This window comes from Lathyrus oleraceus, chromosome 5 (genome assembly GCF_024323335.1).
Source record: "Lathyrus oleraceus cultivar Zhongwan6 chromosome 5, CAAS_Psat_ZW6_1.0, whole genome shotgun sequence".
In the NCBI taxonomy this organism is placed as follows: domain Eukaryota; kingdom Viridiplantae; phylum Streptophyta; class Magnoliopsida; order Fabales; family Fabaceae; genus Lathyrus; species Lathyrus oleraceus.
In genome coordinates this window covers 93,441,187-93,463,452 of record NC_066583.1, presented here as the reverse complement: position 1 = coordinate 93,463,452, position 22,266 = coordinate 93,441,187, and the positions used below count along the sequence as shown (strand labels likewise).

The window sequence follows — 22,266 nt, the reverse complement described above, 5'->3', positions numbered from 1 at the left end:
GAATTTTAATATTCTTGAGAAGAGACTGAGGGCAATGGAAGGTGACCAAGTCTTTGGTGTTGCCTCTAGGGAGATGTACCTAGTATCTGGTCTTGTAATTCCTGTGAAATTCAAGACTCTTGACTTTGATAGATACGAGGGCCATACATGTCCTAAGAGACATCTTGTTATGTATTACCGGAAAATAGCTTCCCATGTTGAAGACGATAAGCTCATGATCCACTTCTTTCAAGATAGTTTGAAGGGTGCCCCCTCTAAGTGGTACATAAGCCTCGATCAGAGTCGTATTCGGTGTTTCCAAGACTTGTATGGTGCTTTCATAAAGCATCACAAATACAACATGGGTATGGCTCCAGACAGAAAATAATTGTTGAATATGTCTCAAAAAGACAACGAGTCATTTAAAGAGTATGCACAACGCTGGAGAGAGATGACCTCTCAGGTTGAACCACCTTTGGCAGAAAAAGAATTAGCCGATTGGTTTATGGATACTGTACAACCAATGTTCTATGAGAGGATGGTGGGTAGTGTGCCTGGAAGTTTTTCTGACTTGGTAGTTGTAGGCATTAAAGTTGAACTCGGTTTGAAGAATGGAAAAATGATCAGTGCTGCTGGAACTTCTAATAACAACAATACTAAGAAGTTTCCCAGAAATTTTAAGAAAAAAAGGAAGGAGAGACGAATGTTGTGTCGTCCAGTCGAGGGAGGAGTCAATCATGGAGAAAGCAACAACGATAATTCACTCAACAACAACCAGCATACCCTATGCAGTATGTTCAACAACCATATGTGGCAGCAATTGGGCCAAATTTCAACCAACAACAAGTACCTATTTATCAACCAGTTTAGCAAACACAAATTTATCAACCCGCTCAGGTTGCTCCTGCATATCAACAAGCGCATGCATCCCCAGCATATCAGTAACCAAAAGCTCAAGCTCCTCGTTATAATGCATCGACTCAGAATAGAAGACAAGGTGTTAAACCTCCCTTCAGTCTGATTTCGATGACGTATACTGAGTTATATCCTTCTCTATTGAAAAAGGGGTTAGTGGTTCCTAGACCTTTGGGTCCACCTCCTGATCCTTTGCCTCCATGGTGTAACCCAAATGCTCATTGCCCTTTACATGAGGGTGCACATGGGAATGATTTAGAAGGATGTTATGCTTTGAAGCATATAGTGCGAGAATTGGTGGAAAAGAATATTCTTTCATTCAGAGACTTGGAGCCTAATGTCAAGAGTAATCCTTTGCCAGCACATGAAACTGTTAATGCAATTGAAGAAGCATCTGATGGTGATGTGATCAAAGATGTTGCAAATATCAAGACTCTTTTGCTAGCGTTTCATGCGAGACTAGTAGAAGCTGGTTTAGTTAGTGCTTGTCATAAAGATTGTGAATAATGTGCCATTCATCCAGGAGGATATGAGATGGTACGAAAAGATGTCCAAGTTTTGATGAACCAAGGAGTGTTACAAGTTAGTAGCCTCGTGAGAAGAGATGAAGTAGCTGTAATTGAGCCATTTTTCAATTTACCAGAGCCAATTGAGATAACCTATCAAAGAAAATATATTGTTCATCCGGTTAATCACCCATCACCCGTGGTTATCTGCATTCCTAGTCCTTTCCCCTACGAAAGTACTAAGGCAGTACCATGGAAATATGATATAATTATCACTGACAAAGAGTCCGAAGAGGTTAGACAAGAGAAAAGTTTGAAGGTTGATGGTGCCGATGTCACAAACATCACAGGGACAAGCCAAATGACTCACAGTGGGCGAATTTACAATCCCATGTTTAATGTGGCCTCTCAAGCACCAACCAAAGAAACTACAGCTGCAGTCCCTATTAGGGAGAAAAATATGGTTCAATCCAATGAAGATTCTGAATTTTTGAAGATCATTAAAAAGAGTGATTACAAAGTAGTTGATCAGTTGCACTAGACGCCATCAAAAATTTCCATTTTGTCCTTGCTTATGTGTTCCCCAACTCATAGGAATGCATTATTGAAAGTGCTAGCACAAGCCCACGTCACTCAAGAGCATCATAACTCTTCCCCATATCGTCCAAATATGAATGGCATTATTGAAGCCGCTAATAAAAACATCAAGAAGATCCTGCAGAAGATGGTGAAAACTTATAGGGATTGACACGAAATGCTACCTTTTGCACTACATGGATATCGGACCTTGGTCCGTACTTCAACAGGGGCAACCCCTTTCTCTTTAGTATATGGGATGGAAGTAATTCTCCCAATCGAAGTAGAGATACCATCTATGAGAATCTTGATGGAAACCAAGCTGGAAGAAGTTGAATGGGTTCAGAACAGATATAACCAGTTGAACCTTGTTGATGAGAAGCGTATGACCGCTAAGTGCCATGGACAGTTGTACCATAAACGACTTAAAAGGGTGTTTGATAAGAAAGTCCATCTTCGGGAATTCAAAGAAGGAGAACTCGTGCTCAAGAAAAAAATTCATGTGCACAAAGATTTACGTGGGAAGTGGACTCCTAACTATGAAAACCCATATGTTGTAAAGAAATCCTTCTCTGGAGGTGCCCTGATTCTTATAACTATGGATGAGGAAGAGCTCTCACACCCCGTGAACTCTGATGCAGTCAAAAAATACTATGCCTAATAAAAATTCCAACGTCTGGTTGTTTGGGTGATCTTCTAGTGAGAAGACTCCAATTTATTATCGTCTTGAATAAATTCCCTATTAGGAATCTCCAAAATCTCCGATTGGGTGAATTTCTTATGAGAAATCTCCAGAACTGTCAGATATATTCTAAAGTGGGGGTCATGTTTGAACCTATTGATAAAACATACTTTGAATATTCCCCCGTATCCTTTTTCCCAGCAATTTGTCATCCCTAGTGAGTCCTTACCCATTGCCTTTGACATTTCCTATGAATCACCACCATTGTATCTCCATCATTCCCCACATATTTGTCCATCATCCATCATAAAAAAATCATGTTAAGGTTCATCTCACATTATGACCCCAGCGAACAAAAAAAAATCATTCATGCATGCATAACATACCATATCTTGTCATCGTCATTTAGGGACAAAATTCGAGTCTTCTGTATTTAAATATCTTTCACCAAGATACTATGAGGATTGTCATCGCTCATACCATTCGGTAAAACTATTTAAATAAGGGCAACTGTCATACCCAATTTTGACCTTGAATCGCCAAATCAATGCATTCATCGAATCCTTAACATCATATGCATATCATAACATGCATAATATCCAAATTTTCAGTCAGAATAATTTCTCAGATTTACAGACAGATCGATCAAACTGAATGTCAATTGTGCGTAAAATCAATGGACGGAAAATTTCAAAATCGAGCTTGCAGACGTCAATTATATTGATCTACGTTTCACGTAGTTTAACCTGGCGTACTCGTTTTATTTTTTTAACTTGTTTTGGCCGCATTTTGATCAGTCTGAGCCTGTTAACCGGTAAATATTTATTTCAAAATTAAATCAAACGTTGTATATATCCGAGAAGTTTATTTTATGCTGATCATTTTGGTGCAGTCAATTTATTTTTCGGGCATTTTTGCGCCCGACTTTTTTTAATTTAGAGGCTTTTATTTTTGCATTTTTTTCAGAGTGTCTAGAAAATTTAAATAGAATTATTGGTGTTTTTATTATATTTTTATTTTAGTTATTTTTTAATATTTAATTTGATTTAATCTTAATTAATACTATTTAATTTTTTTTCTAAAATGAGCACCAAGGGCATTTGTGGATTTTCAAAATTATTAAAAATTTGACTTGTATATATATTGGTGAAAAGCTTAGAGGAGAGGGATGAAAAAACACATGCGGCTGCGGCAATTGAGTATTAATATTGTTTGATAAATAGTTCGATATTGTTTAAAAAGGGAAGACTTGTTTTTGCTTCAAAACTAAAAGGCCTTGTTTCCAATATGTAAGCTTTGCAGTTTTGGTAAAAAGCATGTCACTGTCATTTTGTTTTCCGACACACACCAACTGAGTTTTTCAATACTAGTTGGTAAATGTTATTTTATTTTGTGATTTTGTTTTATATAAGGTTTGTATTTCATATATATTACTAACATTTTGTCATATACATTGTATTGTATGTGTTTATGGCGGTGTTTTTTGTTATATTGTTCGGATCAAATCGTGTCGATACGCTGTTTGCATATTGGTGTGCAGGATGTGTGACATTTGTGTTAATTCGATCCAGTTGCGATGATCGTATTTTTGCGTTAGCAACATTGTTGGTTTTTTTCTTAGCACTTAAAAAAAATTCGTTATGTTTCTTTTCGATAAATTTAGATCCGTACGAGTTTGATCCATATTGTGATGATTACGTTAAGTGTAGCAAACCATTGGTTAATTTTTATTGGTTTATGTGCGGTTTTATATTTGTTTATTGTTGTATTTTGATTTTACACGCGTCTGATGGTTTAGCATAGCGGCAAACCGCTTTTTGTGCGCTTACCAATTCGCGTTTCGATTCGCAACTTTATGTTTTAATTTGATTTTTTTTATCATATTATTATTTCTTGATTCGACTTGCAATGACTGCTTATGCGTTAGTAATTTGCATGTTTCAATTTGTGCTAAGAACAACTATCCAACATCCTTATGTTTATATCGAATTAAATTTCTTGTGGTAGTCTTTGCATGTCTTCGTGTACGTGACTTTGATTTGCGTCTTTGCGTCATGATTTTAGTCCGTGCATTTTTTTTTCACTTTATTTTTCTAAATCATTTGTTGTGGATATGTGATGTAAATATTGTATATGCTCTTGTACTTATTCTTATTATTTATTTTTTATCATTGTTGAAACCTTGTATGTACATTCGGTTCTTGTGACGTTTGATTTATGCCTTGTGCTTGTGTTTGTGTTACTACACTGGAACTTGCACCCCTTTGCGATCCAATTCGCACCCTTCGCATTATTATTCATATTCGTAGTATTTAACCATCGATTTCAATTAATTTCTAATCACTTACCCAAATCATTTTCAAAACTATTTCGCAAGGCAAGTCAAAAGCTTGATCCAACGTCAAGTTATTTTCAAAATCAACCCATTTGACTTTTCTTTTCAAACAATTTCCACTATCTCAATTTATCAACCATCCATATTCAAATCATTTTTCATACCATAAAACCACTTCAATTTTTTCATAACCATAAACAAACATCGATCAACATCGAGTGCATTTTCCCAATAAAACTTCAAAATACATAAAAAATATTCAAAACACCTTTTTTAATAAAGATGGAAATGGATCCAAAGAATAGATTTGGAAATGAATTCACTGACGGAATGAACATAAAAATATTCAAATTATTGATTTGATCGAAAGAACAGATTTGGAAATGAATTCACTGACGGAATGAAGAATCCATGCAAGAACCACGGTGTTGCATCGTATCCAAGGTTCATATAGAGGATTTGAAACATTTAAATTGGGAAGGGTTCCATCTACAAACTTCTCTTTGTTATTGGAGATAAGTCAATGTGCATTGAACGGAGTCAAGAATGATAATTTTTGTTGTCTAATTGAGGCAAAACAAAAATAAGGGCTAAACTTTCATTACGGTAAAAGTAATAAGGATTGGAATAATTCACTACTACAATAACACTTTTTATGACGAAGCTTTCACCTCAAACATGCTAAAAATCGAGAGTATAGTTCTTGGTAGTATCAAACTAATAACTTATTACCTCAGTTTTCCATAAAATCGAGAGAATATATCTATAAGGGAACACTATTTTATTTTTAATATAACCTATTACATCGCTTTTTTTAAAACCGAGGGAATATAAATATTAGGGAGGTCGTTTCGAATCTCGGTTACTTTATTTTTATGATTTTTTCAATGATTTAATTAATATTTCTCACTTGACACCTTTCTAGATTCCATTTGTTCTTTGTTAAAACTTTTTTTCTTTATTTTTTTCTAAGTTAATTAGTAAAACTCTAAATCTTTGTTATCATAAAAAAAGATTAGGCAATAATACGATTGAAAAGGAAAGGAAAAATTTCATTGATAATCAATTACAGATTACAAAAAAACAGGACTAACAGATAGCTATTCCACATATTCAAACTTCTGACTTCACTCAACTTCAACAATTAATCCTGTTTTTTTTATCCTTTTAACTATCTCTAACTGAGAGAAAAGTTCACAAAAAACTTTTCCATATGGTATGAGGAAAGTCATTTACTCGCAAGAGGTCACAATCCTTTACATTAAGAAGTTAAAAATAGTAAGAGGAAGATTAATTTTGATGTTGTGGATAAGGAAGTACAAAAAATACTTGTCATCTGAAGTAAACATTTCTAGTTGTTTCTCTCTTGGACGGAGATTTAACACTAGAACTTGATGCCAAACTTTTGCGATTGGGATGAGAGTAGCAGAACTGGTGAGCTTATTGTAGTTGGCATAAATTAGGCGAATGTGGATTGAGAAGACATTGTTGAATCTATAATGTTCAACACAACTACATTTCTCTTCACAATTTATTGTTTGAGCAATAAGTGATGAAGTGATAGAGTAATGGTGATAAAAGATTAGTGTAGATGAATGAGTCCATGAAATATGTCAAAGTAACATTTTAACTTTTGTGTGAAAATAGTTTTCATTAGATCAAAATATTTGTGTTTCAACTCATCAAAATCAACAAAATTTTCATAGATAACGAACAAAAATTTTTTCTCTCCGTTGAAGGTTTTTGTTGATATTTTTTGAATAAAAAGAAAAGACTTTTAAACTAGATTTGAAGACACAAAGAGATGGAAATGAAATGAGACCTGAATAATGTATAAATAAATTGGAAAAATGAAAGTGAAACAATCAGAGAAGCTCAAACTTCTCCTCGAAAATCCAAAAGATACCTTATGTTTTAAATATAGATGATCATTACTATTATAGTGATATGATTCCAAGGCACGATGTTTTATTTATTTTTTTAATATAAAAACCACACATTACCTCAGTTTTTTCATATAACCGAGGGAAAAAAATCTTGATTTGTTTAAACAATTTATGTTAATATTTTGTGTATTAAAAAATCTTTTTCCCCTCGGTTTTCAACAAATCGAAAGGTATGTGACACTTGGGTTGAAACATATTTATTGTTTTTTTATGTAGCATATTTATTCATTTTCGTCATCATTCTTAAACAAATCTTTGACGTTCATTTAATAAGTATCAACGCTCAAGACAATGTCATTAGTGATCCTCGTGAAACCTAGAATCTTCATTATAAAAGCGTTCTGAATATTAAGATTTGATAGTAGTGAATCCACAAGAAACCCAAACGTTATTGTGAAACCCTCTATGTTTAATCATAGCGTCATGAGATTTTACAAAATAAAAGTATCAATGTGATAAATTGTAAGAGCAGAAAAAATTTAGGTTTATTTAATATGTGGATGGTGAGAGTATATTTACTTTTTCAAATATTTATGTGATGGATTGTAAATGCAGAAAAAAAAATGGCTCAAATGTTTGTGTTCTAACATAATCTCTTAACTGAATATTTATTTTATTCATGTAAGTTTTTTTTGTTTTATATCGGATATTTGATCTTCCTCAAGATCAATGAAACGAGGATCCCCAACATTTGCTCTTCTCCAAGATATTCAACATTTGTTTTTCACCGACGGTGATGACGATGAAGAATGTGGTTCGAACCCATGACCATTTAAACTAACCTCTCGGTTATTTTTAAACCGATGGGTAAAATTCTCATTTTTCATGTCATCATTTATTACTTCGGCATTGTAATCGAGGTTAAATCCATTTCGCGTCCGACATGATATATGTTATTCGTAGTAGTGATTAACTGAGAAATAATCCTAATTGACAAGAGTCATGGAAAGGGCATGCAAGGGAGAAGAATAAAGAAATTAGAGAAGAAGAGAAGACGCGAAAATTGCCCACAATATCATGTTAATGAAATAGCTTGCAAGTTAAGAAACTCATCTTTATTAATGAGATTACACAAGATCATCCTCTATATATAGATAAATCAAGAGGAAGTTACTTCCACAACTGATCCTAACTAACTACTAAATATGGAAAGTGATGTAATAAGTTGTAGCTTACACACTAAGAAACTAATATAAGTTACATGTCAATCAATATCGGTATAAGATGATGAAGATATCTTTAGTATAATATTTAAGAGCAATTGTTGAGTCAAAGCTTCAATATATAACAATGGGAGATTATAGGTGGGTATCTCTTATTCATATGAATATGAGACTCTCATCATTTTAAATGAGAATAAAAAATAACAATAAATCATATCCAATACAAAAATTATAACCTGACTTCTCTTAAAATAAAATTTGAATCCATAAAACAAAGAGCTCATAGTCTTTTAATTCCTCCACTTTTGATGTTGTTGCATAATACTCTAGAAACAAAACTGAAATTCAAATTAAAGGAGCAAGACTTGCATAATACTCTAAAGTTAACATAATGTATTTGGCTTTTGTTTACGGAATTCCTGGATTGTGTCTGCCGGCTCAATTTCCTCGCTTTCCTAGAATGACAAGGATGTTTTTGCAATTAAAATGTTATTGCGGAATTCATCAAATTGAGCAACCGTTATTTTTAGACAGAATATTCTATATCTTGACGTTGGGATTCACTTCGGAAAGGGCGGGGAACATCAATAGCTTCCTCTCAATTTTAAATTCCAATGTTTCCATTATAATCCATTTTCTCTCTCCACAACTGCATGATTAGTTCAAACTGTTTCTCTTTTCGGGTATTATAGAAAAGAACACATTATGGAGAAAGAGTGTGTTGAGGATATCATGGAAATTGAAGTCCTCCCTTCAATGTGGCCAGAAGATATTGCAACTGATGTTGGAAAACAGTTCAATATCGAAAAGCCAGGAAATGACCAAGTTATGTTACAAGAGATTACAATCATAGAAGAACCAACTATAGCCGATTTCAAGCGTCTCATTGAGCTAACAAATTTCACCGAAAAAGGCTCTTCTCAATTAGCAAACCTTATGAAACACTGGGAGTATAAACAAGCCCACGTCGCACGTCTTCTAAGAGAAGAACTCGACAACCTAAGCAAGCAAAGAAAGGATGTTGAGCTAAGGAAATTGGAGATACTGGAAGAGCATAGGTTCGAGGAAGAGAGATATGGAGGCGATAAACGGCCGGTTTCTATATTGGATGATATTTATGATATATGGCAACAGGATGTTCCTTGTAGGAAAAGCGATGTTGTGGTTCAAAACAAGAGAATTGAAATTGATGCTGAGTATGATACTGTTGTGTACTGGAAACAGCGAGCCGCGCACTTGGAAAAGCTTCTTGAGGCAAGTATGATGAGAGAAGAGTCTCTTGAGGAAAAGTTGCAAGAAAGTATTAAGAACTTTGAGAGACAATCCTCACCTGTTGAAGAACTCTCTCAGATTTTGAAGAGAGCAGATAATTTCCTGCATTTTATACTCCAAAATGCTCCGGTTGTTATTGGCCATCAGGACAAAGAGTTGCGATATCGCTTTATCTATAATCACTTTCCAAGTTTACAAGAGGAGGTAATGATTTTTTCTGTTGAAGCTTTTCTTGCAAAGTTCATTCAAATTTCAAATCATTTTCTATCACTTTTTTCAGGACATTATAGGAAAAACAGACGTTGAAATATTCACCGGATCTGGTGTTAGGGAGTCTCAAGATTTTAAGATGGAAGTTTTAGAAAAAGGATTGCCTGCGAAAAGGGAAATCACTTTCGAGACAGAACTATTTGGTTCAAAGACATTCTTGATTTACGTCGAACCTGTCTTCAGCAAGACAGGAGAAACAATTGGAATCAATTACATGGGAATGGATGTAACAGATCAGGTAAAAGTTATTGTTGATTTCTTGTTTTTTTCTTCTTCTTTTGTTGAATTTTTGGTTTTAAATGTTAGTTGCATGGATATTTATGTTTCTTGGAAAATGAAGGTGAGAAAAAGAGAAAGGATGGCGAAGATTCGCGAAGAGATAGCTGTTCAAAAAGCAAAGGAAACAGAACTGAATAAAACCATTCACATTACAGGTCGATTCATTCATCCATTAACAACTCCGTTTATCAAATTTTAATTTGTTTTTGCGGCACGAAAGCTGATTATGTTTTCCTCCCCTGTGAATAGAGGAAACAATGAGAGCAAAACAAGTGCTAGCAACAATGTCGCATGAGATAAGATCTCCACTATCCGGTGTTGTTAGCATGGCTGAAATTCTTTCCACCACTAAACTTGATAGGGAGCAAAGACAGCTCTTGGATGTCATGTTATCGTCTGGAGACTTGGTTCTTCAACTTATAAATGACATACTTGATCTTTCCAAGGTTGAGTCAGGTTGAAAATCTATCCTTGTTTTCAGATTAATTACGATAGTGTCAGTGTGAAAAAATTTACACAGTACATTAAGTCACGACCGACTATGTGCCTTTCGAACTTGTAATGATTAAAGTCGATTGTTTTTGATGATCTGATGGTTATGATTGATTGAAAAGCGTTTGTATACGAACAAAATCCTATTATTTATATATAAACTTGAGAATTATATAGACTAATCGATACCTCGAAAAATCTTGATTCTATGTAGGAGTGATGAAGTTAGAGGCTACAAAGTTTCGACCACGAGAGGTAGTAAAGCATGTGCTTCAGACAGCTGCAGCATCATTGCAGAAAATATTAACCTTAGAAGGACATGTAGCAGATGATGTACCTATCGAGGTGAGGAGATATTTAACAGCTGCATAATTCTAACAGATACAATGCGTGCTAGATGGTAATGACATCGAAGCATTAAGCATGATTTCAAGTGATTCGTGCATAATTGCAGGTTACTGGCGATGTTTTAAGGATTCGACAAATCCTCACCAATTTAATCAGGTACTAAACGTTGCGCGATTAGTAGTCTCAAACTTTGCAACATTGTTTCACTTATGATTGGTTGATAGTATACACTTAACATTTATAATATTTTGCAGCAATGCCATCAAGTTTACACATGAAGGCAAAGTTGGGATAAACCTTTATGTAATGAAAGAAGAAAAACATCTCTCAACACCTCAAAACCATGGATTTAATGATGATTGTAGATCTCCGGTTAAAAGCGAATGCTCGATGAATGGAGACACAGAGGATCAACGTCTCTCAGCTGAAACAACCGTGTGGATAGGTTGTGATGTATATGATACAGGCATTGGAATACCAGGTATCGAATATCACTACTTTGTCTCTATCTAGCTTAATGTTTATTCTTCTGTATGTATAGAAAAAAGTACAAAAAAGTACTCATCAGATGAATAATTTTTCCATGTTACAACTTAACAGAAAATGCAAAACATAGTTTATTTAAAAGGTACATGCAAGTAAGTGTAGACCACGCTCGAAAGTACGGCGGCACGGGGCTAGGACTAGCGATATGCAAACAATTGGTAAGCCTCTTGTGTATTTGGTAAGTGTCACATTTCATTTGTTTTCTTCACTTTCTAAATTTCCACCATTTTTTGTGCACTTGGCATAGGTTGAGTTGATGGGAGGTAGTCTAACAGTGTCAAGCAAAGAACAGCATGGTTCTACCTTCACATTCATACTTCCATACAAGGTCTCAATAGCTTGTGATAGTTCTGATTACTCGGACGAGCTCTCGGACATGGAGCATAACGATGCAGCTTCTGATGACACCACAACAGAAGGTTTCTTCCAGTTCCACACAAACAGAACTCACAAGCTATTACCACACAAATTCAGTGGATTTTCTGAGAGTTCATTCTCATTTCCCGCTACTTCTAGTGACATCGGGTTGAAAGGGACATGTTCTTTCAATGATTCGTCTTCAGTAGTTGATGCTTCAGATACGTCTGAATCAGCTAGTTCATCTAGTAATAAACATCATCTATATAATTCTCATGCATGGTTTCAAAATGGCAGTGCAGATTCTTCTCAGCATATGGTGGTAAACACGACTACTCAATGTGTTAGTAGAAGTAGTAAATCAGAAGTAACCAAATCCATATTGAAGCCTAAGGTCCTTCTTGTGGAAGATAACAAGATCAACATCATGGTGACACAATCTATGATGAAGCAGTTGGGTCATAACATTGATGTTGTCACTAATGGAGCCGAAGCCGTGCGAGCCTTTCAACGCTGTACTTATGACTTGGTTCTGATGGTAATTTAAGATCTCAGAATTGTATCTTTTTTAACTACTTTGCATTTATCAAAGGATTTGATAGTCACACTTTACAGGACGTGTGCATGCCGGTTATGGATGGTCTTCAAGCAACAAAACTGATTCGGTCTTTCGAGGAAACAGGCAATTGGGATGCTGCAAAAAATGCTGGAATCAAGCAAAGTCTACTAGATCGAGATTATGAAAGTTCTGTTCCATCTACAAAGCGAACTCCCATTGTTGCGGTAAGCTCTAGAAGACTAGAACCATTATATAAACAACTATTATCATACTAGAAAAAGTAAATAATTACTGCCTTGTATGAATGCAGATGACAGCAAATGCTTTGTCAGAGAGTGCAGAAGAGTGTTTTGCTAATGGTATGGACTCATTTGTATCAAAACCAGTGAGTTTACAAAAATTGAAAGAGTGTATTGAACAATATACTTAAGGTGATAATACTTGTGTAATTTCTACTTTTGTATAAAAGAATATGAGTTAAGGAAATTTTGATAAGTCTTTCTATTATAAAGTTACTATATGCAATAGAGAACATGTTGATGTCAGAAGAAAATGTGTTGTATTTTTTGAAACTCCCTCAGGTATCAAATATATTTCAGATATTTTATTTGTATCTGAAATAAATCAAAATCTTTTAAGTGTGAGAAAAATGACGGAAAAGAACTATTCATTAGATTTCAAAGACATGAGATGCATTATTCTAGATCCTTCGGGATCTAAGTTAATGATTGTTGAAAGGAGAGGTAAAAGTTTTCCAATAGAGTGGAAGCAACCATGCATGCTTTTCTAAGTAGTGTTGATGATTCCTCCTTGTAGCGTAAAAGGTTAGGTCAGTTTAGCTAATCAACCTTGAAACAAATGAGTTCTCATGATTTGGTTGAAAATTTACTAGTCATTCATGATGTTCTTAACATGTGTGATATCTCAATTGGTGGAAATATATGCTCTCTTATAACAAAATCATATCCTGGGATATCAAGGAACAAATTGATGTGAATGTACCTTCTGATGAAGCTAATTCCATAACCGGATTAGGGTTGAATCTTTGTGTACACCTCTAAGTTCCAGTAACTTAGCATAAAACATTTGTCTTAGTTGAGTTTTAATATTCAACATTATTCATTGAGTTAAAAACACCAATTACGAGTTGTGTGATTCAGAAGAAAGAGAGTAGGTTCTCATATCTATGGAGAGTCCTTAAATAGAAAGACAATAAGATTAGGAAGAGACTTTGAATAATATAAGATTTGTTTGTTCTTGTAAGACTAAGTGTAATAATTAGAAATAATGAACTTGCTTTCTTGGATAGAGTGCCCTTCGGACGTAGGTGTGGTGTCATTGAACTGAGTTACCAACCTCTTATGTTCTTTATTTCTTTTCTACTTCATCATCTTGTAAAATTTAATTTGTCATATGTTTGCAAACTGGTTTTTGTTTCTGAGTTACAATGTCTCAAACATCGTGTTTGTCATTTGTCTTCAGAAGTAGGAATCTGTCATAAATCAATAGGTTTTATTGTCCCAGTCATCTGATCCAACATTTGTCCCCTCAAGAACAAAATTTTCACTTTACATCACTAATGTTGTTTATTCCCAAGAGTTCACCCTTAACTTGATTTATGTTTCTAAGCTATGTAAATATTTACACTTAGTAGCCAAATTCACACCTGATTATTGTTACATGTAGAATATGAATTCAATGAAAATGATTGGTTTGGCTAATCAAGTGAGTGACTTATACAAGTTCATGATGAACACTAAACCTTCCACCATTTCTACTCCACTTCAGCATGCCTCCTTAGTCTCCTTTCCACACAAACATGTAAACACCACTCATAACTTTCCTTTTCTTAGTATAATTCCTTACAATTCTCTTTGGCACTTTAAGTTAGGCCACTTGTCTAACTCTAGATTGTGTGATATGGAAAAATTGGATCCCTCACTAACAAATGATAATAAATATATTTGTGACATTTGTTACTTTTCAAAACAAAACAAAAAGTTCCTTTTTCAGTTAGTGATTCAAATGCATCTATTAATTTTGAACTTCGTCATTTTGACATTTAGGGCCCAATTGCGACCCCATCAATTCATGGCCATAAATATATTTTGACCATTCTTGATGATTTTATTAGATTTAAATCGATTATATTAATTAAATCCAAAGATGAAGTTTCATTAGAGGTCCAAAATTGTGTTACCATGATTGAAAACTAGTACTACATTGTTCCAAAAATCATTAGATAAAACAATGAATCTAAGTTTTCCCTAACTAATTTCTATACCTTAAAAGGAATCCAACATAAAAAATAATATGTTAAAACTCCCCAACAAAAAAGGAGAATCGAAAGAAAGCATTGACACATCCTCAATGTTGTAAGAGCATTGTTATATCAATTCAAATTACCAAAACAATATTGGTCTATTCCTTTATCCATTGCACTTTTCTCATTAATAGAGTTACTTCACCTATTCTCTGAAACAAGTCACCTTATTATACTTTATATGACAAGGAATATGATATTAACTCATTCAAATTCTTTGGTTGCTTAACATTTGCATCTACACTTCAAGCACATATAATCAAACTTGATGCAAGGGAAAGAAAATCTATTTTCTTGGGATACAAGTCAGGTTACAAAAGCTACATTTTGTTAGACCTAAATTCAAAAGAAATTTTCATATCCAGACATGTCATCTTTCATGAACATATATTACCTTTTCAATTAACCAATAACAATCCTAACCATAATTGGTGTGTCTATCCCAACACTAGTCCACATGTTACACATCCTGAGACCAATGACCCTAACTAACACTCCTTGGTTACACCAAAACCTATCACTCATCCCATTTCCCCTACATCTCCCACCCCTAAAATAATTCCAGTTGATGAATATGCTCATGATTTAACTATTGTACCTCATGACCAACCTATCATACCTCCACCTAGAACCAGACATCCTCCATCATATCTCAAGGATTATCTTTGCAACTCATTCATTGATCCAGTAAATCACTCATCTTAAGGTATTCAATATCCTTTGTCTCATCACATGTCTTATTCAAAGTTATATCCTACTCATCATCACTTTTTCATGTCTCGTAACATAATCACTGAACCAAAATCTTTTATTGAGGCTAACAAGTTTGATTGTTGGAAATAATTAATGCAAACTAAACTTGTAGCTCTTGAAAAGACACGTACATTGAAATTAGTGGATCTACCACCAAATAGTAAGCCCATAGGTTGCATATGAGTTTTCAAAACCAAATTCCACGTAGATGGATCAGTTGAGAGATTCAAAGCTAGGTTGGTTGTCAAAGGATATAACCATATTGAAGGGTTAGATTACTTTTATGCATACTCACCCGTGGCGAAACTAACTATTGTCACACTTTTCATTGCTATCACTTCCATTAACAATTGGTTCATACATCAACTAGATGTGAATAATTTTTTTTGCATGGTGATCTCCAACAAGATGTTTACATGATCATTCCTTCAGGCATCACTTCTTCAAAGCCAAACCAAGTGTGCAAGCTTCAAAAATCATTATATGGCCTTAAGCAAGCCAACATAAAATGGTATGAAAATCTAACTTCAACACTCATTCATAATGGTTATGCACAAGCTAATGATGATCATTCCTTGTTCACCAAGAAATATCCTAAGTCCTTCACTAATCTTTTGATTTACATGTATGATATCATCCTTTCAGTAAATCCTTTAGATGAATTTGAGAGGATCAAATCCGTATCATATCAATCTTTCAAAACAAAAAATCTTGGCCAACTGAAGTATTTCCTTGATTTTGAGGTTGCTCATTCCAAAACAGGAATTTCCTTGTGTTAGAGAAAATATTTCTTAGATTTGTCCTGCATATTTGGATATGCTTGGCTCAAAACCAATCTTTACTTCTACAAATTCTTTAATCAAATTATTCCATGATGATAGTCCTGCATATTAGGATATACCCTCATACGGAGATTTATTGGTAGGTTACTTTATCTAACAACAACAAGACCTGACATTATATTAATTACTCAACTACTTAGTCAATTCCTAAGCAAACCAACCATCACACATTTTAATGTAGCAACCAGAGTTCTTCGATACATCAAATATTTTCCTGCACAAAGCTTATTCTTTCCAAGAAGTTCCTCATTTCATCTCATTGGCTTCTGTGATGCTGACTGAGAAGGTTGTATGGAGAATAAAAGATCTATATCGGGACAATGTTTCTTCCCAGGCAAGTCTCTCATTTCTTGGCGCACAAAGAAACAACTAATTATTTCCAAGTCATCCTCAGAAGCTGAATATCGTGCATTAGCTGCAATAACATGTGAGATCAAATGACTTATGTATTTACTTGCACACCTTCAAATAAATTCATCAAAACCATATGTTCTCCATTGTGACAACCTTAATGTGATCCACATTGCTGCAAATCATGTGTTCCATGAGCGCACTAGACACATGGAAATTGATTGCCATCTCGTTCGAGAAAAACTCAAAGTTGGCATCCTCAAACGTATGTTTGTTCCTTCTAAAGATCAAATTGAATATTTCTTCATTAAACCACTCTTACCTCAACCATTTCACATGTTACTATCCAAGTTGGGGATGATAGACATCTATCCTCTAACTTGTTGCGGGATAACACTCAAGGATAATGAAGATAAAGTAGTTACAAGTTAGTTATGTCAAGTAACTAACTTGTTAGTTGAACGTTCCATTTATATCTTGGTAGTTAGTTGTTAGTTGTTAGTTGTAAGATTTCCGCTTTTACCAATGTTAATGATAGAGTTTGTTGTAGTTCATGATTGTGTACAACTACTCTAGCTTGTTAACATATTCCACTCACTATTTATAAGTATCATATGTAACTCACATTTGAAGCTTAATGAATTAATCTAGTTTTGTTCATATTAGCATGTGCATTAGTGATCTTCAAATTGTCAAGTTTCAAGTCGAGGGTCCAAGTTAAAAGTCTAGCAAGGACAACTTGAGGTTCCACATTCTTAATTTTGTTAATATCCTTCCTTAATTTTGATCTCCAAATTTTATTCATATCCTTCCTTTTTTGAACGAAAATTCTTAATAACCATGTCCAAGAGATGTCATCTCCCACCTAGGGATCGATGCTCAAGTTTTTATTAAATTTTTCACATAATTCAATGGCATGGAGATATGTGTTTACTTTGTTGATTATTAGTCTCCCATATATTTTTATGTGTGTGTGTGTGTGTGGTGTGTTAGACGATAGGCCAAGATTTAGAGGGGGCGAATACATCACAAGTTAAAATTTGAAGCAAATTTGGTTTTGAAAAAGTTTATAGTGCGAAAGCAAGTTTCAAAAATTTCCCGGATCAAAAATCGTCTAACCGAACCTACTATCGAAAAGCTCGGGTATGCGTATGTAGCGGGAAATTCATGATCATCAAGCTATTGACAAGCTAGAGATCAATTAACAAGAGTCGTCACCGTGCTTTTATTGTTTCCAAGGGAAAAGGGAAAAAAGTACGAACAAAACCCAAATAGTAAGAAGTTTTCAAATAAAAACTAATAAAAGTCAGAGATCACAGGTAAGGGGGTTGGTTACACAGAGTGAAGGTGTTAGCACCCAAAGTGTCCTAGGTACTCCTAGGGAGCCCTTTTTGTGTGCATATGTATTTTGTACAAAGTGATGTTTACAAATAAATAGGATGGGGGGATGAGAAAAGAATTCATTAATTATATTTTTGTGTTTGACAAGACCTTCGGTCTTGTGCCTAAGTACCAACATAAAAATGAGGGATCAAAACCTCGTAGTTCGTGCTATAAATTTCAAAGTGAGTGTGTTAATTTTAATAAAATTTAAGTTTGAAAGGCACAAAGGCCTAAAAATGATTTGAATGAGTTAGTTCTTTTTGGCTTTTTTGAAAGTTTAAGTCAAGTATGGTTAAGTATATTTACATGTTTGATTAAAGAAAAATAAGTTTGAAAAGGCAATGGCAAAAGGCCAAAGTTTCTAACTTTTTGCAAAAATGGTCAACGTTCAGAACAAAAGTAGTTCACACAAAGAAGATTTTGAAAATGGAGGGAGAGATTTTGAAATTAAAGAAATGGGGAGAAGATGAAGAGACTATCCTATGTACAAAAATTAAAAGTTTAGAGTTGAAAAGATCTGACCAAATGGGTAGCAATCCAATAGACAAGTATGTCAATAGAAACCCAGAATTCCCTTGGACTTTTTGAATTAGGCAACACACAAACGCACAATTATATTATCTTGAAGAGCGAGGCATCAAATAAAGATGGCCTCATCCAAGCTTATCCATTCCATGATCTTCTTCAAAATGGCCCATGTAACAGATGAATTCCACAAGTCACAGGTTCAAAATAACAGCTTCACAATGATCATGTTGCAGATGAATCTTAGAGAGATCTTCAAAGATGTATTAGATGAATTCAAATTGCAAGCACTTGGTTCTTCAACAAGTTGTCATTGGTCATGTCCATTTGCATAGGGAGGTTGCCTAGATTCTAAGTCCTTTGCTCAAGATCAAACCAACGGTCCACTCAAAAGTTTTTTAGTGTTTTTGTTTTTTATTATGTACATTAATGGTCAAAGACCACACAAACAAGCAAAGTATACACAAACAAAGTATATCACACAATATGGTCCAAATGGACAAAGTGAAAATTACATTAACATAAACAATTAGAATGATATGTATAATGGCAAATGATATAAAGTGCTAAAAGTAAATTGCATTAAAGTAAAAGCTTGAAATTAAAAGTTAGTGGTTAGTAGGTTAGAGGTTAGTTTTGTTTTGCTTTTGGTTTTTCAAGACATTCTTTGGAGAACACTCAACCCACTTATCACAAGCATGGATCCTTGAACCAAAACATCTCCCAAAGGAAGGAAAGAAGGACAAGTTTCCACACAATACCATGAAAGGGGGGAGACTTACAATCTCACTAACTAGAATGCTTATGCCTTTGTATCACAAATTTAGCGCTATGTTAAGCAATCGTAATTGGACTTATGTAGAAGTCACAACTATTTGAGGTCGGGCAATAGAATTTTAGTGTTAATGCATGTTAGAGACATAGTATAATGGACTATTCTCATGAAACATACCACACACACACAAAATATGCAAAAGGTGTGTCCTAATCTCATCCATACTCATGTCAATTTTTCAATCAACTAGCATTAGGACTTTGAGATGTCATAGGCCAAATGAAATGAATGAAATAAGAAAGGGAATGAGATGAAGTGGGAAGGAGATGAATGAGATCACAAATTGGTCAAAGGAGGACTAATACCAAATTAATATCATTCATTCATTTTGGGAGATGGAATGTACATTCCATCAATCCCCTAAAAATCCAATGATTTTAACTTGACAAAGTCAAATCAACCTTGACCAAGGCCCAACAACAATAATCAAACTCATACAAGTCAATACAAATGGTCAACAAAATTTAAATAGCATTTATTCAATAAAAAATAATAAAATAATGCATTTAATTCAAATATGTTTTGTCCAATTCCTAAAATCTCATCAAAACACCAAAGAAATGACCATGAGGTTTATCATAGGTCAAACAAGGTCAAAGGACCTTGGAGAAAAAATTTCATAATTTTTGGAAATTTAAAAATGTTTTTAAACAATTAAAAACAAATGCAAAATCAATTAATTCATGAAAAATATTAATAATGATCCAAAAATTAATTTTAATTCAGAATATGAAAGAGAACAATATTTGAAATTTTTTGGTGAAAGTCCCATATTTTTTGGATCAATATTAAATTTAATATAAATTATTGAAAAAAAATGCAATTAAAATAAAAAGTCAGAAAATATAAATTACGTGGACCATCAGATCTCCCTCATTAATTGAGGTGGCAGATCTGATGATCCAAAACGCGCGCTCCACATGTTCTCTAGTCAACCGCGTGGCAGATGAGGTAATCACAAGGGATGATCAAGATTAGAACATGAGACATGGATCCTATGGTTCAGAGGTTCGCCAAGTCATCGCCGGAGCCAGAGCTCCGGTCATCTTCTCCAATGAACCTCACCGGACTGGTCAACATAAACCATCACCAAAAAAAGAAACAAGGACATGATCTTAAAGAGAAAATGGCACTGAGCTCGAATCTGACCTCCAATTACTCCAATTCCAAATATATTAAGAGATATGTGGAATTAAAATCTGAGGTACATGAACTGAGTTGCTTTGATTTGACCTCAAAGCAACTCAATCTCCTTGCCTACATTGGTAGGACTTCAGACAACCAAAGAATCAATGAAATTGAGCAAGAATTTAAGAGAATCGAAGAGTTTAAAATTTCTGCAAATTACCTTCAATGGAGGTCTAAACTTGATGGATCTTGAGCTCGCTTGTGCTTGGACTCACTTCAATTGCTTGCAGGAAGAGAATGGAAAGGTTTAGAAGCAATGGATTCCTAGAGAATTGAATTCCAAAACAGTGGAGATTCAAGCTCAAATTCAAATGAATTAACAGGTTTATCCTATGAGAGTGAAGGGTTTTCCAATGGGGGGTCAAAGTTGGCGCAATGGTGTTCTCAATTCTGAGAAAATGGAGCTCTATATATAGATGAATCATGTGATATTTGCACACTCACTTTCACTTTCCAAAATTGGTAAATGATGATGCCATGGTGCATGGGCGCGCATAGGCCCATGAAATGATAGCTGAAGGTCCAAATTGAAGATCAGATGGTTTGAAGATTGATTGGATTGCAAGGCAAATGTACATTGATGCTTGAAGATTGATCCATGCCAAATGATATCAGCCTATTTAAGTCATGCGCAGCCTATGCATTTCAAGTCTAAAATGAATGAATTTGAGCTCTTTGGAAAGGTGAGATCAAGAGGAACAAGTTTGATGTTGAACACTTTTTAATTTGGAACTTGGAACTTGGAGAAATTTGAGGTGGAAGTTTGGAAAAATTTGACATATCAAAAATTTTCTAAGTGTCAAGCCATATGTCTCAATATTCCACCTTGCTTAACTTTTTATAGAAGCTTCAAATGAGAAAAGTGTCTTTATAAAAGTTGTAGCTCTCTAAAATATCTTCAAAATGGTCACCAATTTCATTTCATTTGGATTTTATGATAGAGTTATGCATTTTTGATGTTTGGAAAAATCACTTGATCAATGGTATAGGTCAAAAGTGACCTATAATGTAACCTCATATCACATGCTCAAAAAAGTTGAATTAGATCCTACTCCAAACATCAAAGTTAAAGTAGACACATTGAATTTGATTGTGCAACTTGGAAATCTTTCATCTCATAAAAATTGAGCAAGTTATGGCGTTGGGAAGTTGACTTTCAAATTAGGGTTTAGACAAAATGACCTATAATATTTCAATATAGAAAATGATTTTCCAAGAAAAACTAGCTCTAGGTCTCAACATGAAAGTTGTTTGGAATGTCATTTATAGTAAGTTTGCTATTGGAATCATTTTCATATAATGAAAATTGTAGGAGATAGGGTCTAGGGAGACCCAATTTTGATTAGATGAATCCATTTGGCCAACCGCCACCAACTAACTTGCTAACTTCTAATTCTCTTGACTTTCTTGGCTCATGGTAGATCATATATGCATAAGATGATGATATTTGAAGTGACCCTTGAGAAATTTGATCAATTGGTGAGATAGCTTGTTGGAGAAGTTACTCAAGATACTCAGTCAAACTAGGATTTCCAAGGCAAATCACCCTCAAAATCTTGAAGAAAACTTGATCAATGACATGTAGAGAACATTGGGACTCATATATAATGTTCATAATCATTCTTGAATAAATTCTTGGTTGTGTTCTTTGTTCATGAGGTCTCAAACCCTAGATGTGGACTTGATGAATCAATGAGATCATGCCCTACCTACAAAAGAGTTAGGCAAATGCAAAGACATATTTTTGGTATTTTGGTTAGTGAAATGATAAAATACAAGTATGATATAATCACAAAATGCTTGGTGATCTCTCCCAAAACAAACCCAATGAAAAGGGGTAA

At 34.3% G+C, this 22,266-nt stretch overlaps 1 protein-coding gene across 1 annotated transcript; it reads left to right on the top strand.

Moving 5' to 3' along the window:
- Positions 1 to 8,639: 8,639 nt before the first annotated feature.
- LOC127084129 (histidine kinase 5) lies at positions 8,640 to 12,838 on the top strand. The gene is made up of 11 exons (XM_051024525.1): positions 8,640 to 9,578; positions 9,655 to 9,882; positions 9,985 to 10,078; positions 10,173 to 10,379; positions 10,630 to 10,760; positions 10,870 to 10,919; positions 11,018 to 11,244; positions 11,364 to 11,467; positions 11,557 to 12,204; positions 12,282 to 12,449; positions 12,536 to 12,838. Exons 1-11 carry the CDS (start codon positions 8,808 to 8,810, stop codon positions 12,653 to 12,655), a joined length of 2,748 nt encoding a protein of 915 aa, XP_050880482.1. The 5' UTR covers positions 8,640 to 8,807; the 3' UTR covers positions 12,656 to 12,838.
- Positions 12,839 to 22,266: the final 9,428 nt, after the last annotated feature.

What these genes read in the sequence shown, in the direction of transcription:
- LOC127084129 (XM_051024525.1), top strand. Translation starts at nt 8,808, where the DNA reads ATGGAGAAAGAGTGTGTTGAGGATATCATGGAAATTGAAGTCCTCCCT. An exon ending in TCTTTCCAAGGTTGAGTCAG is followed by an intron (nt 10,380 to 10,629) that starts GTTGAAAATCTA and finishes GATTCTATGTAG; the next exon opens with GAGTGATGAAGTTAGAGGCT. An exon ending in CAGATGATGTACCTATCGAG is followed by an intron (nt 10,761 to 10,869) that starts GTGAGGAGATAT and finishes GCATAATTGCAG; the next exon opens with GTTACTGGCGATGTTTTAAG.